The 25,037-nt window shown below is 42.6% G+C and overlaps 1 protein-coding gene across 7 annotated transcripts in view; it reads right to left on the bottom strand.

Annotated features, from left to right (window-relative positions):
- SLC66A2 (solute carrier family 66 member 2) overlaps positions 1-25,037 on the bottom strand; it is a 204,040-nt gene that overhangs the window by 145,647 nt on the left and 33,356 nt on the right. For all 7 annotated transcript variants that reach the window (XR_012230492.1, XM_073566240.1, XM_073566257.1 and 4 more), the window contains exons 2-3: positions 24,285-24,623; positions 14,131-14,264 (exon numbers count right to left, since the gene is read on the bottom strand). Coding sequence is in view for 6 of the 7 variants with exons in the window: in XM_073566240.1 (XP_073422341.1) it covers positions 14,131-14,264; positions 24,285-24,487 (337 nt within the window). In the remaining variant the exon portion in view is untranslated. The remainder of the gene's footprint in view (positions 1-14,130; positions 14,265-24,284; positions 24,624-25,037) is intronic.

Below are 25,037 nucleotides of genomic sequence, written 5' to 3'. Positions count from 1 at the left end.
TTATATACAGTAAATATCCTGTTATATTTCTGCATGACACAAAAAAAAAGCTTAGAAAATCAAATCTTTACTAAGTGCCAACAAATCTGCAGAGCAACAAAAGGCTTTTAAAGGCCAACCAGCCCATTATTGAGGAATCAGTGTTATGCTTCATACAATGTACTGACGTTAAAAAAAAACAAAAAAAAAACTAAAGCTACTCACCTAACCCCACAGTTTCGTTCTGCGCTGTGTATGGAGGCAACAGCTGAGGCAATGTGATCACATCATCATGCCAACTGTGCTCTCAGAAACAGGCTAAATGATGGAAGGGAAGAGGAAGCTCACTGCTCCATTATCCTTCACTGCTTTAACTGGTATCTGAATTCTGAGGATACAAATACCGGTGAAAGTGAAAAGCCGGCCAGGATGCAGCACCGTGGTGCCACTGTGTCCAGTCCTTCGGCTGTCCTAACCCGTGGGCCGCATATGGCATCCAGGCTGCACTTTGCCCAGGTCCTCAGAGTATAGGTCTTGTTTAAAAAAGATAATCCAAATATTGCTAAAAGCAACCAATCCAAAGCAGAGAACAGACAGTAGTCGAAGACAAAAATTAAGACATTACCAATCAGACCCGCGGATTTACCAAAAAATCCGCTCAAAAAAACGCTTAAAAGAAGCTTCCCATTCATTTTAATGCATTTTGCACTTTGTGCATATTGATGCATTTTTTACTGCAAAAAAAAAAAAAAAAAAAAAAAACGCTTTGCGCTATGTGTCTGGGGACGCTCGGGAAAAAACTGCGGCAAAAAGGCACATTTTCTGGGAAGGAGTCGTGTTTTTATGCAGAAATTTTCTGCATACGTGTGTGTGTGGCGCCCCTGAGGCTCAGTCGCCACAGAGGTACTGCATCTTCTCCTAAGGTGTAGTGCCCCACCAACTAGGCAAGTTGGGAACTCCTTTCCACGCTCCAACACCTGCATCCCACACACAGGATAGTTCAGTAGGTTCACCTAGCAGCTTCAGGCTCGGGGTAACAGAGCACCCTTCGTGGAACCCTGCTTCGTAACATGAGATGTGCTGGGAGGTGGGTGGAGTTAGTATAAAAGAGGGGGAAAGTTTAGAATTGTAGGTCAGTCTGGGGTGAGTCCCAGAGAAGGAAGAGTTCAGTTCTGAAGTTAGTATGAGTTCAGTTTGAGTTCAGTTTAGAAAGAGTGCTGCAGCTGCCTCAGTGACCTGAGCCAGCTGGCATGGGAAAGAGAAGAGAAGGAGAAAGACGTAGACCTGCAACCTAAGCTTCCATAAGAAAGAGAAGGAACAGCGCGGAACGAAGGAGTAGGAGAACAGAGAGTTGTGGGTTGGAAGAGGAACCCTGCCTTTAGGTTCTCAGCGCAAGGCCGGGGCCCGGTTCCCGAGGTTGTATGGACACTTATGGTTCTGCAGCAGACACCGGTGGAGTAGTTGGCTGTAAATGCACTACTCCCATCCAAGACTTGGGACACAACAGCAACCGATTCGCGAGCCAGGACTCTGAGAGGAGTCCCCGATAGAGGCTACAGCTGTCTGTCATACAAGTGAGGTTCTAGCAACATCTGACAGGAGGAATTCCAGAACACTACGGTACTGGAGTTCTTCACAGTAAAAGGTGCAATAGAGGAGTCGTTCAGGAAAGGCACATGTTGGCGGAGTGTTGGAGAGGAGAACCCCGACTTGCCCAGGAGGTTGATTGAGTCTCTACCCCGGAGGACACGGCACGGAGGCAGGCACCAGTGGGTACCACGAACTGTGAGTAAAGCTTTGAAACTGCAAGCCCTGGTGTCCTCCATTCATTTGCCGCTAACGCCTTTAGCACCGCTACATCTGGGTACCAGCATCTATACCATTCTGCACCTCTCCTCATCCATTGCACCTACACTGCCCTGGGACTACAGCTCCACCTGTGGGGATCTACACTATCTTTGCTGCACCACACCATCAGTCCCAGTGGATCTGCATGCAGCATTGGCTCAACATCTTACTTGGCAAACACCACGGGTGGCGTCACGAACTATCTAAATAAACTATTACACTATTAACATCACCGCCATTGATATTGGACGCCCAGGGCCACGGACCGGGTCACTGATGCTGTGACACATCCCCCTGACACCGGCCCGGTACCGAGTACCCCGCTGCCCTGGGTGTGAGGGCGACCCAATTTTGGCATCACGAACAGGATGACGAGACCCGATGCCATCGGGTTCTGTGCGCCTGCAATTTGTGAGACTTTGTGCTTTTGAAAATGTGCACAAGACCAAATTTAATAGACTGTAAAATGGACATTAGAAATGGCCGCTGGCGCGAAGAAGAAGGGCATGAAGAGATGGGAGGTCCTAGGAAAAGACCGCGAAGAGTATTGGGCCTGCCCTGCCTGAATTACTATGTGACAGATACATGGCCCATCCCCCTGAGGGGTACGCATACTGGCTTGGTATGGAGGCAATGGAAGAAGACACCGCCCCCGAAAGGAGGGGCAGAAGAAGCCAGCGGCGGGAGAGGGGCCGAGGCAGGAAGGACGCCAAAACGCCATTTTGGAGAGTGAGGGAAGGAGGCCTGCGGAGCGCGGGGAAATTGATCTCCCTGGCGCCATGGCTGACGGCTCCAACCCGAACTATGAGATGAACCGCCGGCATTTGGAAGAAGGAATAGTTACGCTGACCACCCGGCTGCGGCTGAGGCAGGAGGCCTTGGGTAGATTGAGCCGACAGCACGCCCCGGAGGGGCCTACACCTGCGGTGCCCGCGACACTGGTATCCGCCGCTGCTGCACTGGATCTTTTGGCAGACCCCACGGAGCTTGGAACCGCTGCCATGCCACCAGCAGCGTACTCTGTCCCTTCTTTGCCGCCGATACCGGAGGAGTTGTACACAGCCCAGGGAGCTGAAGCGAAGGAAGAGGAGCTCCTGCTCGGACCTGGCGCAGCTGCGCAGGTCCCGCCAGCCACCCCCGCGGAACCGGAGCTGCTATTGGCTCCACCGCCATCCCCTGTGTCTCACCTGACAGCGCCTATTGCCACCACGCCTGAACCGGAGCAGAGGCCGCACCATCGGGAACTCCCAGGTAAATATCCCGGCCTTCCTAATGGGTTGATGGGGAGGAGGAGGACCATGCTGGTGGGAGTACTGTTGGAGCCGGCGTGCCCGATCCGACATCTACAGGTCAGAGGAGGGTCTGGATCGTTTTGGGACGGTGATCTCGGGATCCCTTCACTGCCAAGTCCCCAGGCAGTTGCTCATCAGCACCGAAACACTGCAGAGGCCCTAGGAGCTAGACCTCGTACTAGGACAGCGGAACCACCTATTGAAGAGGAATACTTAAAGATTGCCAACGACTACTTTGAATCTGGTAGCAGTTCCAGTTCAGCTTCCAGAACCCCAGGACGGGAACAGCACTAAGAAAATTTAACTCTCGTTACCCAGGAGGGTTTGTTTGCAACAGTTGTGCCTTTTTCTATTTTTGCTATCATGTTTTTCTGGTAGCACCTTTAGTTGCCCTGTTTTGATTGGCAGTGTTCTTCAATTTTGAACTAGCGATCATGAACTGCATGCAGCGTTGGCTCAACATCTTACTTGCCAAACACCACGGGTGGCCTCATGAACTATCTAAATAAACTATTACACTATTAACATCACCGCCATTGATATTGGGCGCCCAGGGCCACGGCCCGGGTCACTGCTGCTGTGACACATCCCCCTGACACCGGCCCGGTACCGTGTACCCCGCTGCCCTGGGTGTGAGGGCGACCCATGTGCACATAGCCTTATTACGGTAGTTAAAAACAATGTTTCCCTCATTGCAAAAATTAATGGGCGTCTTCCAAAAATTATAGTTTATAGTGATTATTTGTATGGAGGAGAAAAATCATCGATTTTTGGCAAAAAAAATTTTTTCCTAAGTTAGCTATTTGGAAATTAAAAAGGTTAGTGATAACTATAGGTCAGTAGATATGTGTCTGCTTTCCACATTTGAATTCAGGCTGGGACTGACCCAGTGGTGGACCAATGAGCCCTTGGCACAAGGGGTAACAATTGCTGTCGCAAATGTTGCAACAGTGACGAAACCCAAAACGGAGGGGGCCACAGCTAGCGCCAGTGCTAGTTGCAGCAAGATGTGTGTTCTGAAACTCCAATACTCGAAGAGTACTGCAGACCAGAGCCATTGGCTCCTCGCCCCTCAATACCTGTACACGCTGCCAGCCTATCAGAGGCCAGCATTGGCAGAAGGTGACATCGCAAATGGAGCAATGACATCATTTCATTGAGAGGATAGGTGAGTAGACTATTTTTTTTCTAATTGCCATGCAAAGAGCACCAAAAAGGGGGCGACATTATACACTAGAGGGAGAGCCTACCACACCCCACATGGGGGGACATTATACTGTATGGGGGCCACAGTTGGGGAAATTATATAGTACGGATGCAACAGGGAGACATTATACCATATAAGGACCAAAGAAGAGTCATACTATATTGGGGCGAAGAGGGGGGAACAATACTGCAAGGGGGAGCTAAAATGAGGGGCATTCATAATGACCCCCATACAACAATACCCACCTTGTGGCCTCTTATTATTAAAGAGGGTGTCCACTACCCTAATTCAGTTACTAGTTCTGCCGTAAATGCCTAAGGATAATGCTTCTAAGTAGTCTCGTATGCCTTTTCTCCCAATTCTCATGTTGCATTATGCCTCTTCACTGCCTATGTCCTGGCAACCAGGTTTAGTATTCTCACCCATCACTTCCTCTTCAGGATCCTTTGCTTCCTTCTGACTGCGCTCCCCATCAGCCCTTGTACTGGACTGCAAGTCAGCAATGAACACTCCACAAGTTATTCCACCTACACCCACATCAGCATGATCTCCTGTACAGGACACTGTTACTATGTATCGCGGTCTCAATTAGCAGGGGTATATGTACTAATATCAAAATTCACCCAAATAGCAAACTGGTAAATACTACAATTAAAACGTATCCTTTATTAAATCCTTTAAAAAACGTATGGTGCCAAAAAAGTGCCTGTGCATAGTGCGTTAAAAACCACAATCTGTACAATGCCGCCCCAGTGTCCTTACTGAGGGGTCAGATACAACTGCATATGGGTGCAAAAATTATTTTCATGCCCCTTTGCTTAAACTCAGGCGTCCACGGTAAATAGACAACTGATTTTTGGGATGGCTGTATTGCTATTATAAATGTATGATCCTATAAGGCTATCAGAACCTTTCCATATCATCAAATCTCAGGAACAACATTATATATCAAAACAAAGCAATAAGTATATCCCTCATGCACATAGGGCAGACTATTCATTTAGGTATGTATTTACATGCATTTTTAAGCCAGACAGAATGATTTCTGTATTACCCTCAGAGCACGGTATATATGGGGGCACATATTATCTCCAAAGAACCTGCAAAAGATATGCTCTAATGGTACTTATTGCAGATAATCAACTGTGCTTATCTGTATGACATTTTCTTATGATGCGCTCGTGGTGGAGGATTACAAGATCCAGCATAATTCATGCCCACACATGTAGCCTTGTTCCCCTCATCTGTCACCCAACGCGTTTCATCTGATCCAGAATCATCAGGGGTATCCTGACATTATGTCCCGAGGCATAGCCCGTATGTTTCTATTTACCTTCTTTTAAATGTTATGAGATCCCGCGGTCTGCTCCCGCTTCCAGTCGCCGCACATGCCACTTCCGGTTTACATCTCTTTACCCACTTCCTGGGCTGCCCGGTAACCACAGAGCGTCATATCCGGTCTATGCAGCGCTGTAAGAATTGCCCCACTTCCTGGTTTTGTCCTCAGCCTTCATGCTGACAACATCCAGTCTCTGTAAAGCGGCGTCATCAGATCACCGCAGTGTATGACACTATGGTGTCCATGGAAACCTTCTGTCACAGTAGAGCATTAAAGCGCCGTTACATTTCTATGCAGCGTTCCAAGAAATCACCAGAATGTACAAGATGCTCCCCAAATCTAGAAAGGATTTTTCTTAAATGTAACTTTCTAGGGGCAACATATGTACTTTGTTAGAATCGGTGTTAAATCATTATAGTTCTCGCCGATTAACCCATTAGATGGACATTTCCAGTATTGACCCATCAAAATTCAATTAAAACACGTATCAGTGGAAAAAAGCATAATGGTCTCATTCAGAATTGTATATCCACACTATGAGAATGTGTGAATCTAAATCATTTGGGTTAAGTGATGCATGGTATTATGGGGGCACCACAGACCTTCTTTAGACAGTAGAACGTATAGAAAGGGTGCTCACTGTACCTGACCCTTTCGCTCCCTCTCTATCTGTCCCCTACCTAACGCGGAGGTTGGCACCCTAAAAACCTGCGCAAGTGGCGCCCCCACTCAACGGCGGCTCTCCCTACCCTATGTACCCTATTAAAACCTCCCTACAAGAAGGAAGAAAAGGTTAGTGTTTCATTAAGTCCCTTTGGGTGCATGGTCTGTAGGGAGAAGATCCAAAACGTTTCTCTCTGGAGGATTTTTTTGTCCCAATCACCTCCTCTTTGATTTTTTGGGACCTTATCTATGCCCTGAAACTTGACCGCTTTAACATCCCCATTGTGGGCTTGATTTATGTGGTTGGCTACTGACGTGTCTCGTTTATTTATGGTGTCTCGGTGATGTTCCCCTACTCTCACCCTAAGCTCTCTTTTGGTTTTGCCGATATATTCTAGGCCACACTCGCAGGTGATCTTATACACAACTCCTACCGATCTGCAATTTATAAACTGGCGGATCTCATAGGTCTTTCTTGTCACATTGCTGTAAAATTCCTTATTTTGTTGAATCGATGTACAATATTTACAGCTGCCACATCTGTAACATCCTTTGGGTTGTGTGCCTAACCATGTAGAGCTTTTTGGAGTATTCTGGGTGAAATGGCTGCGGACCAACCTGTCATTAATAGATCGACCTTTTCTATAGGTGATTTGTGGGTATTTTGATATAACCCCCGCAAGGTCCTGGTCCATACATAGTATTGGCCAGTGTCGAATAATGATTGTTCTGATGTCATTTGCCCCATTAGAGAATTTAGTGATGAACCTTATGTTTTTTTCATCGGAGTTCTTTTTTACTGGAGTTAGCAGTTCTTTTCTCTCTCTGGCCACCGATGCTTTATAAGCTCCCTTCAAAATATCGTCCAGGTATCCCCGTTCTTGAAAACGGGCCCTCAGATCATCTGCTTGTTTTTTAAAATCTTTCTGTTCTGAGCAATTCCTTTTCATACGTAGATACTGCCCTTTTGGGATGCCCTTCTTGAAGGGAGTTGGGTGGCTGGATTCCCATCTTAGGAGAGAATTTGATGAGGTCGGTTTTCTGTAAGTATGTGTTACCAGTCGACCATTCTCGCCTCTTTCAATGACCACATCTAAAAATGGTTACCTGTTTGTATTGACCTCAAAGGTGAAATTTAAGCCAATATCATTTGTATTAAGGCCCCTTACAAAGTTTCCAAAGCTGGCCTCATCACCTCTCCATATCACAAACACTTCATCGATGTAACGAAGCCAGAGGACGATATTGTCCTCCGCCACCTCTGTATACTCTCTAAAGACGGTGTTTTCCTCCCACCAGCCCAGGAGCAGATTTGCATACGAAGGTGCACAAGGACTACCCATCGCGGTGCCCCTGAGCTGGTGGAAGTACTTGCCATCAAACAGAAAGTATTTTTTTGTGAGACAAAATTCAAGAGCTTTCATGACAAAAGTGTTATGCTCCAAAAATTGGAGACCTCTGGTTTTCAGGTAATAATACGCAGCCATCAACCCTTTTTCATGGGGGATGGATGAATATAAGGCTTCCACATCTATTGAACCAAATATCATATCGGTTTCCAATTCGATGTTGTCACGTTTCAGTAGAAGGTCGGTGGTGTCCCTTGTGTAGGAGCTAAGTGATGTAACAAATGGTCTCAGAATTTTGTCTACATATAACCCCAAATTTTGGGTTAGACTCCCTGTTCCAGATATAATAGGTCTCCCTTTCATTGGGACCAATCCTTTATGCACTTTCGGAAATGAATAAAAGGTTGCAACCACCGGATGAGATGGTATCAAAAAATCCTTTTCGCTTTTATCAATGAGTTTCAATTGGAACGCTTCATTCACGAGTCTTTTCAGATCGTTTAAATATGTATTCGTAGGGTTAGTTTGAAGTTTCTCATATCCCATGGACTTATCAAGCAGGGAGGAGCAAAGATTTTTATATTGGGCAACGTCCATCACCACTATATTCCCTCCCTTATCTGAAGGTTTTATTATTATGGTGTTATCCTTCTCAAGCCCCAACAAATCCTCCACCTCTGGTTTTGTGAGGTTATGAAAACTCCGTTTCTTTGCATTGTTAAGTTCTACCAAGTCTTTTGAGACCAGGTTGGCAAATATATCTATAAGCCCCTACATCATTACCAATTGGTGGCATACGGTTACTCTTATTTTTTAGGTCCGTGAAGGGTCTCTCACCATATTCATTAGGGTCTATATCAGCCAAGTGAAAAAGAAATCTGACATCATTCAAAAGATCTTCCTCAATACCCAGTTCAGCGCAGCTTTTTTTATCGGCATTGATGAAGTGTTTTTTCCACTTCAGCTTCCGAATAAAAAGATGTAGATGTTTGACTGTTTCAAAACATTCAAAATCAGAGGTTGGGACAAACGACATACCCTTACTCAGGACCGCCATCTGTTCCCTACTAAGGGATTTAGAGGAGATATTTATAATACGGTTGTCTAATTGGGGTTCCGGTTGTTGAACCTGCTTCTTAGTGGGTAATTGGAATCTAAAAAATGTTCTCTCTGTGGGGAACCTCGACCTGTTCCCCTCCCTCCACGTGGGTCGCCTCTTCCCCTTGCTCTCCCTCTCCCGTTTTTATACTTAACCTCCGAATCTGAGAACTCTGCCTCAGAGGAAGATATATCTGTTTCCTGTGGTCGAGTGGGCTTAACGTAATTTACCGTATACGCCTTATCACGAAATTCTTGTAAATCACGAATAAAATATTTATGTTTCCTTTCTTTAAGATGATATTGGAATTTTTCTATAGTTTCTTTTATAGAGAATTCAGTCTCCGCTGAGAATTTTTTGGTCACTTCAATTTGATCCTTGAGGCGTTCATTAATATTATTCAACATAGATTTTTCCTCATCAAGTAGTATCCTCATCAACTTCAATGAGCTATCTGTTGCCTCCTTCTCTAATTTGGTCAGTAGTGCTGCGTTCTTGTATCTATATCCAAAGTTAATGGAAATTCTTAGGTGGCGAGGTACTATGCCTGCCTTAATGTAACTTTTCAGGCTTTGTACCTCCCACCAAGAAGTGACCTGCTCCTTGTACACTCCAGTTAATTCCTTAAAAGCTGCACTGAAAGAGGGTATATACTTTTTCTGCGTGAATATTCCGTCTGAAAACACGTCTTTTGCTTCATTCATCCACTGATTAGTGTCAATCCCTGTTGATAGGAATCCTGCCATGTCCCACACAATCAATATTAGCAGGGGTATATGTATCAATATCAAAATTCACCCAAATAGCAAACTGGTAAATACTACAATTAAAACGTATCCTTTATTAAATCCTTTAAAAAACGTATGGTGCCAACAAAGTGCCTGTGCATAGTGCGTTAAAAACCATAATCTGTACAATGCCGCCCCAGTGTCCTTACTGAGGGGTCATAGTATTGGCCAGTGTCGATTAATGATTGTTCTGATGTCATTTGCCCCATTAGGTAGGGGACAGATAGAGATGGAGCAACAGGGTCAGGTACAGTGAGCACCCTTTCTATACCTTCTACTGACTAAAGAAGGTCTGTGGTGCCCCCATAATACCATGCATCACTTAACCCAAATGATTTAGATCCACACATTCTCATAGTGTGGATATACAATTCTGAATGAGTCCATTATGCTTTTTTCCACTGATACGTGTTTTAATTGAATTTTGATGGGTAAATACTGGAAATGTCCATCTAATGGGTTAATGGGCGAGAACTATAATGATTTAACGCCGATTCTAACAAAGTACATATGTTGCCCCTAGAAGGTTACATTTAAGAAAAATCCTTTACTATTTCTAGATTTTGGGAGCATCTTGTACATTCTGGTGATTTCTTGGAACGCTGCATAGAAATGTAACGGCGCTTTAATGCTCTACTATGACAGCAGGTTTCAATGGACACCATAGCGTCATACACTGCGGTGATCTGATGACGCCGCTTTACAGAGACCGGATGTTGTCAGCATGAAGGCTGAGGACAAAACCAGGAAGTGGGGCAATTCTTACAGCGCTGCATAGACCGGATATGACGCTCTGTGGTTACCGGACAGCCCAGGAAGTGGGAAAAGAGGCTTGGATCACAGCATTACTTGTAATCCGGAAGTGGCATGTGTGGCGACCGGAAGCGGGAGCAGACCGCGGGATCTCATAAAATTTAAAAGAAGGTAAATAGAAACATGCGGGCTATGCCTCGGGACATAATGTCAGGATACCCCTGATGATTCTGGATCAGATGAAACGCGTTGGGTGACAGATGAGGGGAACAAGGCTACATGTGTGGGCATGAATTATGCTGGATCTTGTAATCCTCCACCACGAGCGCATCATAAGAAAATGTCATACAGATAAGTACAGTTGATTATCTGCAATAAGTACCATTAAAGTATATCTTTTGCAGGTTCTTTGGAGGGAATATGTGCCCCCATACGTACCGTGCTCTGAGGGTAATACAGAAATCATTCTGTCTGGCTTAACAATGCATGTAAATACATACCTAAATGAATAGTCCGCCCTATGTGCATGAGGGATATACTTATTGCTTTGTTGTGATATATAATGCTGTTCCTGAGATTTGATGATATGGAAAGGTTCTGATAGCCTTATAGGATCATTAATAGCAATACATCCATCCCAAAAATCAGTTGTGTCTATTTACCGTGGACGCCTGAGTTTAAGCAAAGGGCATCAAAATAATTTTTGCACCCATATGCAATTGTATCTGACCCCTCAGTAAGGACACTGGGGCGGCATTGTACAGATTGTGGTTTTTAACGCACTATGCACAGGCACTTTTTTTGGCACCATACGTTTTTTAAAGGATTTAATAAAGCATACGTTTTAATTGTAGTATTTACCAGTTTGCTATTTGGGTACTATGTATCGCGGTAACGCACAAAGCACCAGAACACCAGATAATAAAGGTTGTCCACGATGCCCCATCACTAACTAATCATGTTCTACTATCATAGGACACACACACACACACACACAAAAGGTATACAGTATATTACACATGCACACTATACAGATACAAGGGAGAGCTCTGGAAGGAGAAATGTGATGGAACAGCTGTGACTGCATAAACATAAGCATGCACAGAAGATCTCTCTGCTATCAACAAGGATAAGATTGTTTATTTTGGTTAGAGATTATATACTTTAAAATTTAACCATTCCCTCCCCTGTGACGCACTATTACAGTGGAAGAGATGTACATAGAGGGGTTCTGTGGTGAAAACAAGTTAACAGATATCCATAGAATAGAGAGTCCGACAGTTGGTACCCGCACTCCGGTAGAATGGGGTGCACGGCTCCATTCAATCTCTCTGGGTGTCTGACTGCCGCCAGAAAAGGCAACCTGCCATACAATTATGAAATGGGGATAAAAAATTCTCCATCAGGGATAAAAGACCCTGTTCTTCTAATCGCTATGAGTCGATCAATAAGTTATCGCCTGTCTTGCAGCTGCAAACCACTGTATTTATACAGCACAGTTATGGTTCGGGCGCTGTAGATGTGAAGATGTAAACTTTCTCCTCTGCGCTCCTTATCTAAAAACTTGGTTGGTTAACATCATTTATGTGGTTAATAGCAATGAGTGAAGCTTCACTGTTACAGGCAAATGCCGGCTATGTTAATCAGCCAGTATCCTCTGGGTACGGTGCAGGCTCAGCTCCTGAGCCTGATCAACACACAGGTGCCAAACACTGACTGTACTATTAGCAAGGCGTTAAAGTATTCAAACTAGTATTTTGGAAGTTTCCATTTTTCACTTCTTTGCATTCTAAGAGCCATAACTTTCTTTATTTTTCAGTCGACATTAGTTTACTGTATCAGGGCTTCTTTTTTATTGCTTAAATATCAAATCAGTCTGCAACTGGGTTTCCGCATTGCATCAATTGCCTTCTGTAGCCTTTGTATTGCTGGCTGCGGAAGAAGTTAACGGAGAATGAGTTAGTGAGATTTTTCTGTCGGGTTTATGTGGCGCCCATGAGGGTTCAGTCGCCCCAGAGGTACTGCTTAATCTTTGTTCTAATGAGCTATTCTCATCAGCTTTCTAACCACGTAAAATATAAGCTGAACTTTGAGGTCAGAAATCAGCAGAGAGCTCAAAAGTTGAAAGACAGAAGTTACAAAAGAACCACCAGCACAAGTTCACTGACAATTTCTCAGTTTACTCATTCTGCAGCCGTAACACAGTGGCTAAAGAAAAGTTAGTCAACCCAATCTAAAAAAAAAAAAAATTATAATATATATATATATATATATATATATATATATATATATATATATATATATAAAAAATAGGCAGCACTCAAATTAAATGTGAAAAAAGTGGATACTTTACTGATCCTCAAGTGGCAACGTTTCAACGGTGACCCGTCTTTATCAAGCAATGTGCTCATAGTCAGTACAAACTTAAATAGTAGTAACACGTGTATACAATTTCAATAATTAATCTGTTTTACATATTCAAAATGGCCATTGCCATAGTAACATTTACAGGTGCTCCATACAACATATGTGCATATGTCCGAAGATCTAGATTACAAAGTGCAACAGTGCATATACAGTGCTTTAAAAAGACTCAGCTTGTCAATAAAAATGATCATGACACAACTTATGAAGGTACTAAGGCTTATATAGTTAAAGAAATGGTATACTTTACTCATATCCATGCAGCTCTCTGTCACTGCTGGCAATTAGCTGTGGTCAGTGTTACTGCCCAGCTCCAACATGTGATTCATCACTGCAAGGCCGTTATCTCTTGTAAAAACAGCAACACAACCATATTGTCACCTTGGTGGGTGCCTCTAGGGTTTGTGACCATTCCAGTTGTAAATCTGCAATGGAATCAGCAAAAGGGCTGTGGCGCCCTGAAGGAAAATGGCAGTTCTGAACAGTATGTTTAGTGAGCATGCTCAGGCATCCTGCATTGATCGGCCTTGCAGTGATAAATCACATGTTGGAGCTGGGCAGTAACACTGACCACAGCTAATTGCCAGCAGTGACAGAGAGCTGCATGGATATGAGTAAAGTATACCATTTCTTTAACTATATAAGCCTTAGTACCTTCATAAGTTGTGTCATGATCGTTTTTATTGACAAGCTGAGTCTTTTTAAAGCACTGTATATGCACTGTTGCACTTTGTAATCTAGATCTTCGGACATATGCACATATGTTGTATGGAGCACCTGTAAATGTTACTATGGCAATGGCCATTTTGAATATGTAAAACAGATTAATTATTGAAATTGTATACACATGTGTTACTACTATTTATGTTTGTACTGACTATGAGCACATTACTTGATAAAGACGGGTCACCGTTGAAACGTTGCCACTTGAGGATCAGTAAAGTATCCACTTTTTTTTTCACATTTAATTTGAGTGCTGCCTATTTTTTTTACTTTTGTTAATTTGGCTGTTGGGACACTGCTGAATAGGTTTTGCACCAACTATTTAATTTTGGTAGTGCTGCCCTTTTTTTGATTATATATATATATATATATATATATATATATATATATTTTTTTATTTTTTTTTTGGGGGGGGGGCTCTAAATAAAACAAAAATAAACGCCCCAAAAGGTGTCCATTTCCTTTAAAACACTAAACTACAGTGCTCCTAAACAATCAATGCAACTTAAACATTAACTTTCAATATAGAAATAGCATCATAAATAATGAACATTTCAGCAATATAAGATTGATAGCAACATTTCTCAGAGGACATAATCAGGATACTATTCAAGTGATCCAAAACCAATTCCCCGGATACCCAAGTGTATGGACTCTATCACAAACCTGTAAACAGGCGGCGCTTTGTGTTCAGATCATTTGCCACTCGGACCTCTGTACACAATTTCAGCATTAGCAGCATCGTAACAATCATAATAATACTCTGCCAAAGGAGAGGGGACTCAAAATGACGACCAAACCTGAGTAAGAAAAAAAATATATATATGTTTTCAGTTAAAATCAGTATGGCTTCCTATTCTTCGAAACGACCAGAATTCAAGAAATAAATGAAAAATGATTACGTTATTGACAGGAAAGTCAGACATACAATTGTACAGAGTTGATACACAGTAATGTATTTATTTTCTTCTGGAAGCAGTCTACAGTTCTTTACTTTTTCCTAAGGCAATGTACACACTTCATTTGTGCAATGTCAATGACAAGAACGAAATTACATGAATACAGTTCTTTTTTTTTTCTGAACATGTCCATTTGTTCAAACGGGTGAAGTCTGCTACGTTTTTGTACCCATTTGTGACACTGCAGTGAATGGCCTTGGCGGGAGCTGAGTTTAATCCTATTTTTAGGGATATTACATTTGAAGGTATGCTTTGGGTCACTGTCATGCTGAAAGGCGAAATTCCTCTTCACCATCAGCTTTTTAGCAAAGGCCTGAAGGTTTTGCTGAAAAATTGACTAACAACTGAAACTGTGCATAATTCTCTCCCACTTGACTAAGGTTACTGTTCCAGCTCAAAGCATAATGATGTCTCCACCATTCTTCACTCTAGGTATGGTGTTTTTTTTGGTGGTGCATAGTATTGGTTTTGGACAAACATACCTTTTTTTTTGGAATTAAGGTGAAAAAGTTCAACCTTGGTCTCATCAGATCACATCACATTTTCCCACATGCTATTGGCAGACTATGTAGGTTTTGGCAAAACATAGCGGAGCTTGGATTTTTTTCTTTGTAAGAAAAAGCTTCAGTCTTGCTACACTACAACACAGGCAAAACAGATAATGCGGGAGAATGTTGTCACATGCAGTACACAACAACTACTTACCAGAAATTCTTTCAGCACCTTTAATGTTGCTGTAGGCCTCTTGGCAGCTTGCCACACCAATTTTCTTATCTTTTCATCAATTTTTTCTAGCCGACATTAAAATGGTGGAAAAAGTTGTGAAAAGAGTCTATGTTTTTTTTTTAACCTGAATTTTAACAGGGGTGTGTACACTTTTTATAGTGTGTGTGTGTGAGTGTCTCTCTCTCAAGTGTAACATTCACTTCAATCCCTTGATGCTGCGGACAATTTCAGTTTTATCATTTTCTCCCCTCTTTCTTCCAAGAGCCATAACTTTTTTGTTTTTATGTCCACATAGCCGTATGAGGGCATGCGTTTTATGGAACGAGTTTTAATTTTGAATGACAGCATTCATTTTATAATGTGATGCATTGGAAAGAGGGAAAAAAAATTCCAAAGTACAATTTCACAACTTTTTTTTTCTATTATTTTTTTACCATGTTCACTATACGGTAAAAACTGACTGGGGAATATGATTCTCCAGGTCAGTACGATTAGAGAGTGTAGGCAAGCAGCTGTCAGAATCCTGGATAGGAGGTGTACATCACAGAGGTGGCAGCCTCAGGGAAATGAAACCTGATAAGCAGGCTACAGCACTCGTAGGTGTTGTGAGGGTTAATAGGACCAATATGGATTATGGGTTTTAAGGAATGACTAGAAGAGATGGGTGGGACTAGCCCAGCAGATTTAGCTGATTTAAAAAGGGCAGCAAAGTTCCTCTTAAGTGCCTGGGAGTGGAGGCGGAAACACCTCCAATACGTGTGCAGACAGTGGTGGTGAAGAGATCTTTAAAAAGTTGACTTATATGGGTGAGCATGTACCTTCTATTGGATTATATTTACGTTGTATCTTTTTGCTGAAAACAGAAAAAAACAGTGTTTTACTTTCTGATGGAAGTTTACGAACTCAATAAACCTTCCTGTTTGCACAAGAAACCGCATGCCTGTTGTCCGCTGCCAAATAGCCGATTCCCCATAGCAGATACCAAACATGTAAAGATTTTGTTTTTGTATCAGTTTTTAACCCCTTAGCGACCGCCGATACGCCTTTTAACGGCGGTATTTATCTGTACTAAAACCACAGCGCCGATAATTCACGGCGCTGTGGAGAAAGTGAATAGCGCCCCCCAGTGTCGGATTTTCTCCGGAGTCTCGGCTGCCGGGGGAAGCCGAGACCCCAGAGAACATGAATTGGTCGTTTTTTACCGACCCCGCTTAAGCGATCTCCGTTATTGACCCTATAACGGCGAACGCAAAAAAAAGTCGCGATTTTACATTTTATTTCTCTTTCCTCTGATGTGATCGCACATCAGAGGAGAGAGAAAAAGGGTCCCCGATCCCCCCGGTACCTCTCCGTGGTCCTCTGTCCCCTCCCGGTGGTTCTGCGTCCCGCCGACGTCCTCCGGTGAGCGCCGCCATCTTGGATCCGGGGAAAATGGCGGGCGCATGCGCAGTGCGCCCACCAGGAATCTGCAGGCTCCGGCTGGCAGATTCCATTCATTAATTTTGATAACGATGATAAACTATCATCGTGATCAAAATAAACAAAATAGTACATAACCCCCCCGTTTATCACCCCCTTAGTTAGGCCAACATAACGAAATAAAGAAAATATTTTTCTTTTCAGTTTTCCATTAGGGTTAGGGCTAGGGCTACGGTTAGGGTTGGGCTATGGTTAGGGCGAACTAGGATTAGGGTTAGAATTAGGATTAGGGTTGGGATTAAGGTTAGGGGTGTGTTGGGGTTAGGGTTGGAGCAAGAATTGAGGGGTTTCCACTATTTACCAACTTTGGAGGTCTAAAAATTGGGTCTAAAAAATCACTTTTGTGGAAATAAAGACGACTTTTTATTTTCACGGCTCTGCGTTTATAAACTTCTGTGAAGCGCTTGGGGGTTAAAAGTGCTCACCTCACATCTAGTTAAGTCCCTTAGGGGGTCTAATTTCCAAAATGGGGTCACTGTTTAGGCCCATCAGGGGCTCTGCAAACGCAACATGACGCCCGCAGACCATTCCATCAAAGTGTGCATTCCAAAATGGCACTCTCCCTTCCGAGCTCTCCCATGCACCCAAACAGTGGTTCACCCCACATATGGGGTATCGGCGTACTCAGGACAAATCGCACAACAACTGTGGGGGTATGATTTCTCCTGTTACCCTTGTAAAAATTAAAATTTGGGGGCGAAAAGATCATTTTTGTGGAAAAAAAAATGGATTTATTTTCACGGCTCTACGTTATAAACTTCTGTGAAGCACTTGAAGGTTCAAAGTGCTCACCACACATCTAGATAAGTTCCTTGGGGGGTCTAGTTTCCAAAATGGGGTCACTTGTTGGAGGTTTCCACTGTTTAGGCACATTAAGGGCTCTCCGAACGCAACATGGAATCCGATCTCAATTCCAGCCAATTCTGCGTTGAAAAAGTCAAACGGCGCTCCATCCCTTGCGAGCTCTGCCGTAAGCTGAAAAAGTGGTTTACCCCCACATATGGGGTATCGGCGTATTCAGGAGAAATTGAACAACAAATTTTGTGGTTGATTTTCTCTTTTAACACTTGTGAAAATAAAAAAAATTGGTTCTGAAGTAAATTTTTTGCAAAAAAAAGTTAAATGTTAATTTTTTCCTTCCACATTGCTTTAGTTCCTGTGAAGCACTTAAAGGGTTAATAAACTTCTTGAATGTGGTTTTGAGCACCTTGAGGGGTCTAGTTTTTAGAATGGTGCCACTTTTGGGTATTTTCTGTCATGTACACCCCTCAAAAGGACTTTAAATATGATGTGGTCCCTAAAAACAATGGTTTTGTAAATTTTGTTGTAAAAATGAGAAATCGCTGGTCAACTTTTAACCCTTATAACTTCCTAACAAAAAAAAGTTTTGTGGTGATGTAAAGTAGACATGTGGGAAATTTTATTAAGAAGTTTTTGTGACACATCTCTCTGATTTAAGGGCATAAAAATTTAAAGTTTTAAAATTTCAAAATTTGCGCCATATTTCCGTTTTTTCATAAATAAACACAAGACTTATCGAAAAAATTTTACCACTAACATGAAGTACAATATGTCACGAAAAAACAATCTCAGAATCAGCGGGATCCATTAAAGCGTTCCAGAGTAATAACCTCATAAAGTGACAGTGGTCAGAATTGTACAAATTGGCCTGGTCATTAAGCTGCAAACTGGCTCTGTCGCTAAGGGGTTAAATAGTCAAAACAAGCTCTTTTTTATGCATCGTTTGTTTTGTTTGTTTTTTTAATTCCAAAACTTTTTAGCCTGTGTAATTATTTTCCAAGACCTGTAGGTCTTCCAATGACAACTTGGCTTCTCCGCTAGTATATAAAAAAAAAAAAAAAAAAACCCTTAAGAAATACATGTAACACAAAAGACTGATTTAAACAATAAGTCTTTTTATGACACAATCTCTAACAATACTAAATCATGTTTAACAAGCAGGTATTTTCACCAGGTCATTATGACCCTTTTCTGTGCAATAACATGACAACGTGCTCAACTAGCTACTGATACCCACCAACTTGTTATTCTCTAGCAGTTCACAAGGTATACGTGTATATTCATGATAAGTCAGACCTTCAACTTTATGAGGAGAGTAGTTAAGGGAAAGTCTCATGCATTTGACACATTAAATTTAAATCTGTAGAAGAGAAAATTACAGTGTATACTAGTGTTTTTTGTTTTGTTTTTTTTGGGGGGAGGGGGGTTAACTTTCCTGGATGGCTGTTTGGGAGGGGCATGCTTCTTTTCTCCATGGTCTATTACCTGCAGCAGAAGGTCTGTCTCCACCTCTAGTTTCCTCTCCATAGGCTTTGATGAGTAGCAATGGTCATATCCTATCTCAGTAATGTAAAAATCTGTCTTCACTGTGCACAGAATTTACACATGAATAGGAAGAGAAATAGACCAAAAGAGTCAGTCTTCCCTGACAAGATATGTTGGAGTTTCTGATACTACTGACTTAGGCTAGGTTCACATTAGCGTTTGAGTTGGCAACGTATCATCCCCATGTGAAAACGCATGCAAAACGCATGTTTACTGTTATGATGAGTCACCGAAGGAGGAAAAAACAAAATACTAGCTAAGTCCAGAAAAACCAGAGAGGTTGGCAGCTATCGGATTGCAGACCCCTGAACCTATCCACAACAACTAGCAGTAGCCGTGGGGGGTTCCTACGGTGCCCTAGACCCCTCGATTACAGCTGGAGAACTACATAGCCTAAAGACAGAAAGGGGAAAAACTAAACTGCCCCAGAGCAGACCCCAAAGCAATAGGCAGCCCCCAACATATAATGACGGTGAAGCAAGATGAAAACACTAACACAGATAGAAAGATAGGTTGAGCAAATGATGGGGCCCAAGCTAACTAAATAGGACAGGATAGGAAAGCCGCTGTCTGCCATCCGCAAAAACCCTATCCAAAATGTGCCAACCGACTGATAGGAAAAACAGGCCCTGAAGTCGCTAGGCTTCAGAAGACTATATCAGCACTCAGGTATATTCTGAAGACAGAGCAAAAGATCAACAGATCAGAGACAAAAATGGAATTCAGCTCACCCCCGGCCGGGGATGGCAGAACTCCCAAAAAACAAGGCAAAACAAAAACAAAACTGAAGTGTACAAAGCAGAGCAGAAAAACTTAGCTTTGAGACGCAGGAATCAGACTGGTCTTCAAGAATCCAGCAGGATCACCAGCAAGGCAGAAGGGCGTCGGCTGCCTTATATCCAGTCCTCAATTCCAGCCACCCAGTCATCATCTAGCTGCCCAGGTGTTTGGTAATCAGCCTCACTACCTTCCTTCACCAGAGGAGGGAGTTCATCAGACCTCAACGGTGAAGGGGAAAATGAACTCACAACAGTTTACGCAGCGATTATGCGCATCATCTTACGCACGACGGAAAAAAAGCTGCGTGTGCATGCGTTTGTGGGTTTTTTGTGCATGCATTCGATATGACGCCAGAGAAAAATGGACGTGTCTCATGGGATTTCTATATATATTTTGAGGAACGCATGCGTACGCATGTCCTTGCGTACCAATGCGTTCCCATAGACAGTAATGCGGTTTTTTAACGCACTCATCCACATGTGCATGCCTGCACATATTTGACGGATTTTTGACGCCTCAAAAAAATGCAACATGTTGCGATCGCCGGACACCGCGAAACAACGCATGCATACGCAAAAGCATGAGAACGCATGCAAACGCATGTCCCTGCATACACCATGTTAAATATATGTACGCATGACGCATGTGGATCTAACGCTGCGCACACAAACGCTAATGTGAAACCAGCCTTATTTGGGGAGGATTTACTCTTTAAGTTGCTTCAACACCTTAGACAACTGTCAGCCGAATGGAGCAGATTGAAATAGGCCATTTTCAAAGGAAACATAGGGCTAAGACCAGCGTTTTCCACGCCAGTGTTGATGAGGGGGTGTTCCTCGAGTCAGACGCTCCTGATTCATGAAGAGGAGCATGCCTGTACATGAATATAGAGCTTCGGACAAATGGTGCACGGAACACCCTCGTCTAATCTCAGCCTCGCTTATTTCAAAGGAGCTGGGAGGAAATGGAATGAACATTTTTTTCTTATTTTATTCCCACTGCTCCCGTGAGTATTCTGTTTTACTCTGCCTTATTTATTGCCATTTCTTACAAGGGAGCATGGCTTACAGAATTCTCAGGGGACGCGTCTTAGGCCTCATTTAGAAGTCTGTTTTTCTGCGTACAAGGGTTATCCGTGATTGTCACAGATGGCATTCACACCTATGACAGTCTATGGTTACAGATAGCACTCACACCTATGACAGTCTATGGTCACGGATAGCACTCACACCTATGACAGTCTATGGTCACAGATAGCACTCACACCTATGACAGTCTATGGTCACGGATAGCACTCACACCTATGACAGTCTATGGTCACGGATAGCACTCACACCTATGACAGTCTGTGGTCACGGATAGCACTCACACCTATGACAGTCTGTGGTCACAGATAGCACTCACACCTATGACAGTCTATGGTCACGGATAGCACTCTCACCTATGACAGTCTATGGTCACAGATAGCACTCACACCTATGACAGTCTGTGGTCACGGATAGCACTCACACCTATGACAGTCTGTGGTCACAGATAGCACTCACACCTATGACAGTCTATGGTCACGGATAGCACTCACACCTATGACAGTCTATGGTCACAGATAGCACTCACACCTATGACAGTCTGTGGTCACAGATAGCACTCACACCTATGACAGTCTGTGGTCACAGATAGCACTCACACCTATGACAGTCTGTGGTCACAGATAGCACTCACACCTATGACAGTCTATGGTCACGGATAGCACACACACCTATGACAGTCTATGGTCACGGATAGCACTCACACCTATGACAGTCTACGGGGCCATTCACATGTCCAATTTTTTTTCAACGGACCGAATAATCCACAAAAAATAGTGGCGACATGTTCAATTTAGAACCGAGGGTTAGAACAAAATTGGCAATGCAATTCAATGGTGAGTGAAAAAAAAAACAAATTGTATTGACCCAAGTGAGGTCCGATTTTCACAGACTGTAAAAATGGAAACGGTGAAGAAATTTGTATTTTTTTTATTTCTCCAAGTACGAGAATTAGATGATACTTTTACCACACTGTGAAAAGCATAATTAAGCAGATTTGCTTGTACACAAAAATAAATTGAACATCTGAATGAGACCTTAAAGAGAATCCATTGCCGTGAAAATGCAGACCAATCAGCAGGTACCATGGTACAGAGCTGGAGGAACGGAGCAGATTTCTAGATAGCTTTGTGAGAAAAGATTTGGTATAACCTGTGTTTTACACATTTAAACCTCTGCTATTTCTGGGATTTTCCGTCCAGTGGGTGGTCCTATCAGTGAACTGACAGTAATCTCTGTATGCACACTTATACAGTGGGGAAAATAAGTATTTAATACACTGCCAATTTTGCATGTTTTACCACCTGCAAAGAATGGAGAGATGTGTAATTTTTATTGTAGGTACACTTCAACTCAGACAGAATCTAAAAATAAAAAAACAGAAAATCACATAGTATGATTTTTAAATAACTAAATTGCATTTTATTTCATGAAATAAGTATTTGATACAACAGAAAAAACAGGTATTCAACCAACCGGAAATATGGTTTCCAGGAGTCCATCCTGACAGCACCATATGGAGGTTGTCCTTCCATCCTTATAGGGACAGGAAACACATGAGAGGTTAAAAGACCCCTCCCACTCACACTCCAGTGTTTTTCCTGTCCCTGTAAGGACAGACGAGAGAAGACATGGAAAGTCGGGGTTGGAGCTTCGGCACTTCCTGGATTACCTTGAGGGCTCAGAGGGATCAAGGGTCCCATCCTTTCCTTCCCCGTCAAGAGGCCTGAGGCCAACACCCCACGAAGGAGGCTTTCCTCAGCCACAAGCCCAGTTGAGCAGGGCTCTTGGCATCCATCGCCGGCAGTCGCATACGTCACTTCCAGGCGCGGCAGGAGACCTTCCGGATGCATTCCAGGCTGGAACGCAATGTGCGCCAGAGGTCAGTCTTGCTGGTTGGTGGGTGATCACATACTTATTTCATGCAATAAAATACAATTTTTTTTTTTTTTTTTTTTTTTTTTTTAAATCAACATGCAATGTGATTTTCTGTTTTTAATTTTTAGATTCTGTCACTCATAGCTGAAGTGTACCTATGATAAAAATTACACACCTCTCCAATCTTTGTAAATGGGAAAACTTACAAAATTGGTAGTTTATCAAATACTTATTTTCCTCACTGCAGAAAGCGGTCAGTCACTCATAGGACCGCCCACTGGACCATAAATCCCAGAAAGAGTAGAGGTATAAATGAATAAAACCAAGGTTATACTCCATTTTTCCTCACAAAACTATATATCAATCTATTCAGCTGCCCCTAATCTACAACTGATGCCTGTAAATTGTACTGCATTTTCACGGCGACGGGTTCCCCTTTAACACTGCTCTTAATTATTTCACTGTGAGCACTTAGAAAAGACCATAAAAATTAGCACCAAATTAAAAGGTACATATTCCTGGAGCCATTATGGAGGATTAACGATAAACTCAGGGGAGCAGCAGGAATAAAGTTAGAGCAAAAAAATTGCCACTTTTTGAAGGTCCTCTTTAAGAATGAAATAAGTCATTAGATTCTGACACCAGATGACAATTGTTTGATCATAGGACTGTAGCTCTGTCCAATTTTACTACAAACATTGTCAAATATAGTTCTGTTTAATCATTGCAGGTTGGAAAAAGAAAATACATCAGTTTTAGGGTATGTCGGATTTGTCTATGACAAACTCAAAAGGTATGTACTGGATTATCCGTGGATAAAAAACTTTGACATCTTCTGTGGATGTTCCGCACAATACACAAAAATATGTCATTGTGTGTGCCTAAAAAATGACAGTGACTCCGTCTTGCCTCATTACACTGAATGGCTCTGTTGGAGGTTCCTTCCGGATCTCGCTATTCAGGAGTGTAGACAGAAATCCTAAAGGAGCGCTCAATGGAAATCCTTGTATAATTGGGAAGTGAGCGTTGGAAAGCCGATCTTGTTGGGGCTAAAGACAAATTAAAGGGACCATAAGGGATCAATCAGACATCAGGTTTTCACATACAAGTCCTGGTTTTCACAGATAGTACTCATACTTATTCTACTCTGTGTGGCTATTCTAGTATCAGTGTTTCTTGAGGACTGAGTGGTTTGAACAAAATTATGGAGACATGTTTGATTTTGATCCAAGTTTTGGATCAATCTAACAAATGTAAGTCGGTGGATCCATGGAGAAGATTTAAAAAAAGAAAATAGAGCTAACTGAACAATGATGAGAAAACACACCCATAAAGAAGAAATAATCACTGACTTTAGAATGAGCCCTAAATGTTAACCTCCAGTTTTGGCAGTCATGGCAAGTGTGCATGTGTATGGAGGATAGGGGTACATCGGAAGTAGTAGCAGTCAGCTGAACCACCAGCCAGCCATGAAAGGTGGTCACCTTTTACTGTCCTTTCTAAAGGTAATGTAAAGAATCATAGAACAAAGCCAGAAACCTTTCATCTTGCTAAATAGGTTACTTACCAAAACAATATCCTTAAGATATTTGCTACTAACAGCATGAGACAAACGTAAACTGAGAACCCATCTGCATTCTGGGTTCTTCTAATGTCTCTGTACTGGGGTATGTATGGTACAATTCCTCCAAAAATCATGGCAGCGGATGCTCCCCAGGAAACTAGCCTATGTACAGCGAATACAAGCCATTCTGTCCCTTTTTCCTCCATTGTGCCTCAGGTTGTTATTCACTCCTTCAGCTGAATTTAGCTTCTCTCTGACCAGCAGAGGGTATAAGCCAAGATTACTGAAGATGGTCTAACTGCACCAAAGCCGGTGATCGACTGCCACATCCCATGCTGATACCTGCAAAATAAATTTTTTTTTAAAAAAAGTACGGTATATTGTAGGTATTTATATTAGCTACAATGAGCATAACATCAACATAGCATAGTATGAATAGGTGATAAATGATGAGCTATTCACGCCAACTGATGAGTTATTCAATAACTAGATCAAGTATAGTTTGTTTTTATATAATTACAGCTAGGGGAAATATGGGAGGAGGCGGATTACACCATCTGCTCTAACAGACGTACAGCAAAAGATTAGCTCATTGAGGCCAATGACCTGCTTAAAATGACCCACACAGTCGTTAACACGCCTAACTTAGCTGCAACATAATCTATGTTTTGGTTTTTTTTGCAAAAAAAAAACAAAAAAAAAACAACCACACACAACAATATACCACGCCGGGCCATCCATAAATCTATTATGACT

The sequence above is a fragment of the Dendrobates tinctorius genome, unplaced genomic scaffold, assembly GCF_039654945.1.
Source record: "Dendrobates tinctorius isolate UK_male_01 unplaced genomic scaffold, ASM3965494v1 ptg000004l, whole genome shotgun sequence".
NCBI classification, from domain to species: domain Eukaryota; kingdom Metazoa; phylum Chordata; class Amphibia; order Anura; family Dendrobatidae; genus Dendrobates; species Dendrobates tinctorius.
The sequence above is the reverse complement of the archived record's forward strand: the minus strand, read 5'-3'. Positions and strand labels throughout refer to the sequence as shown.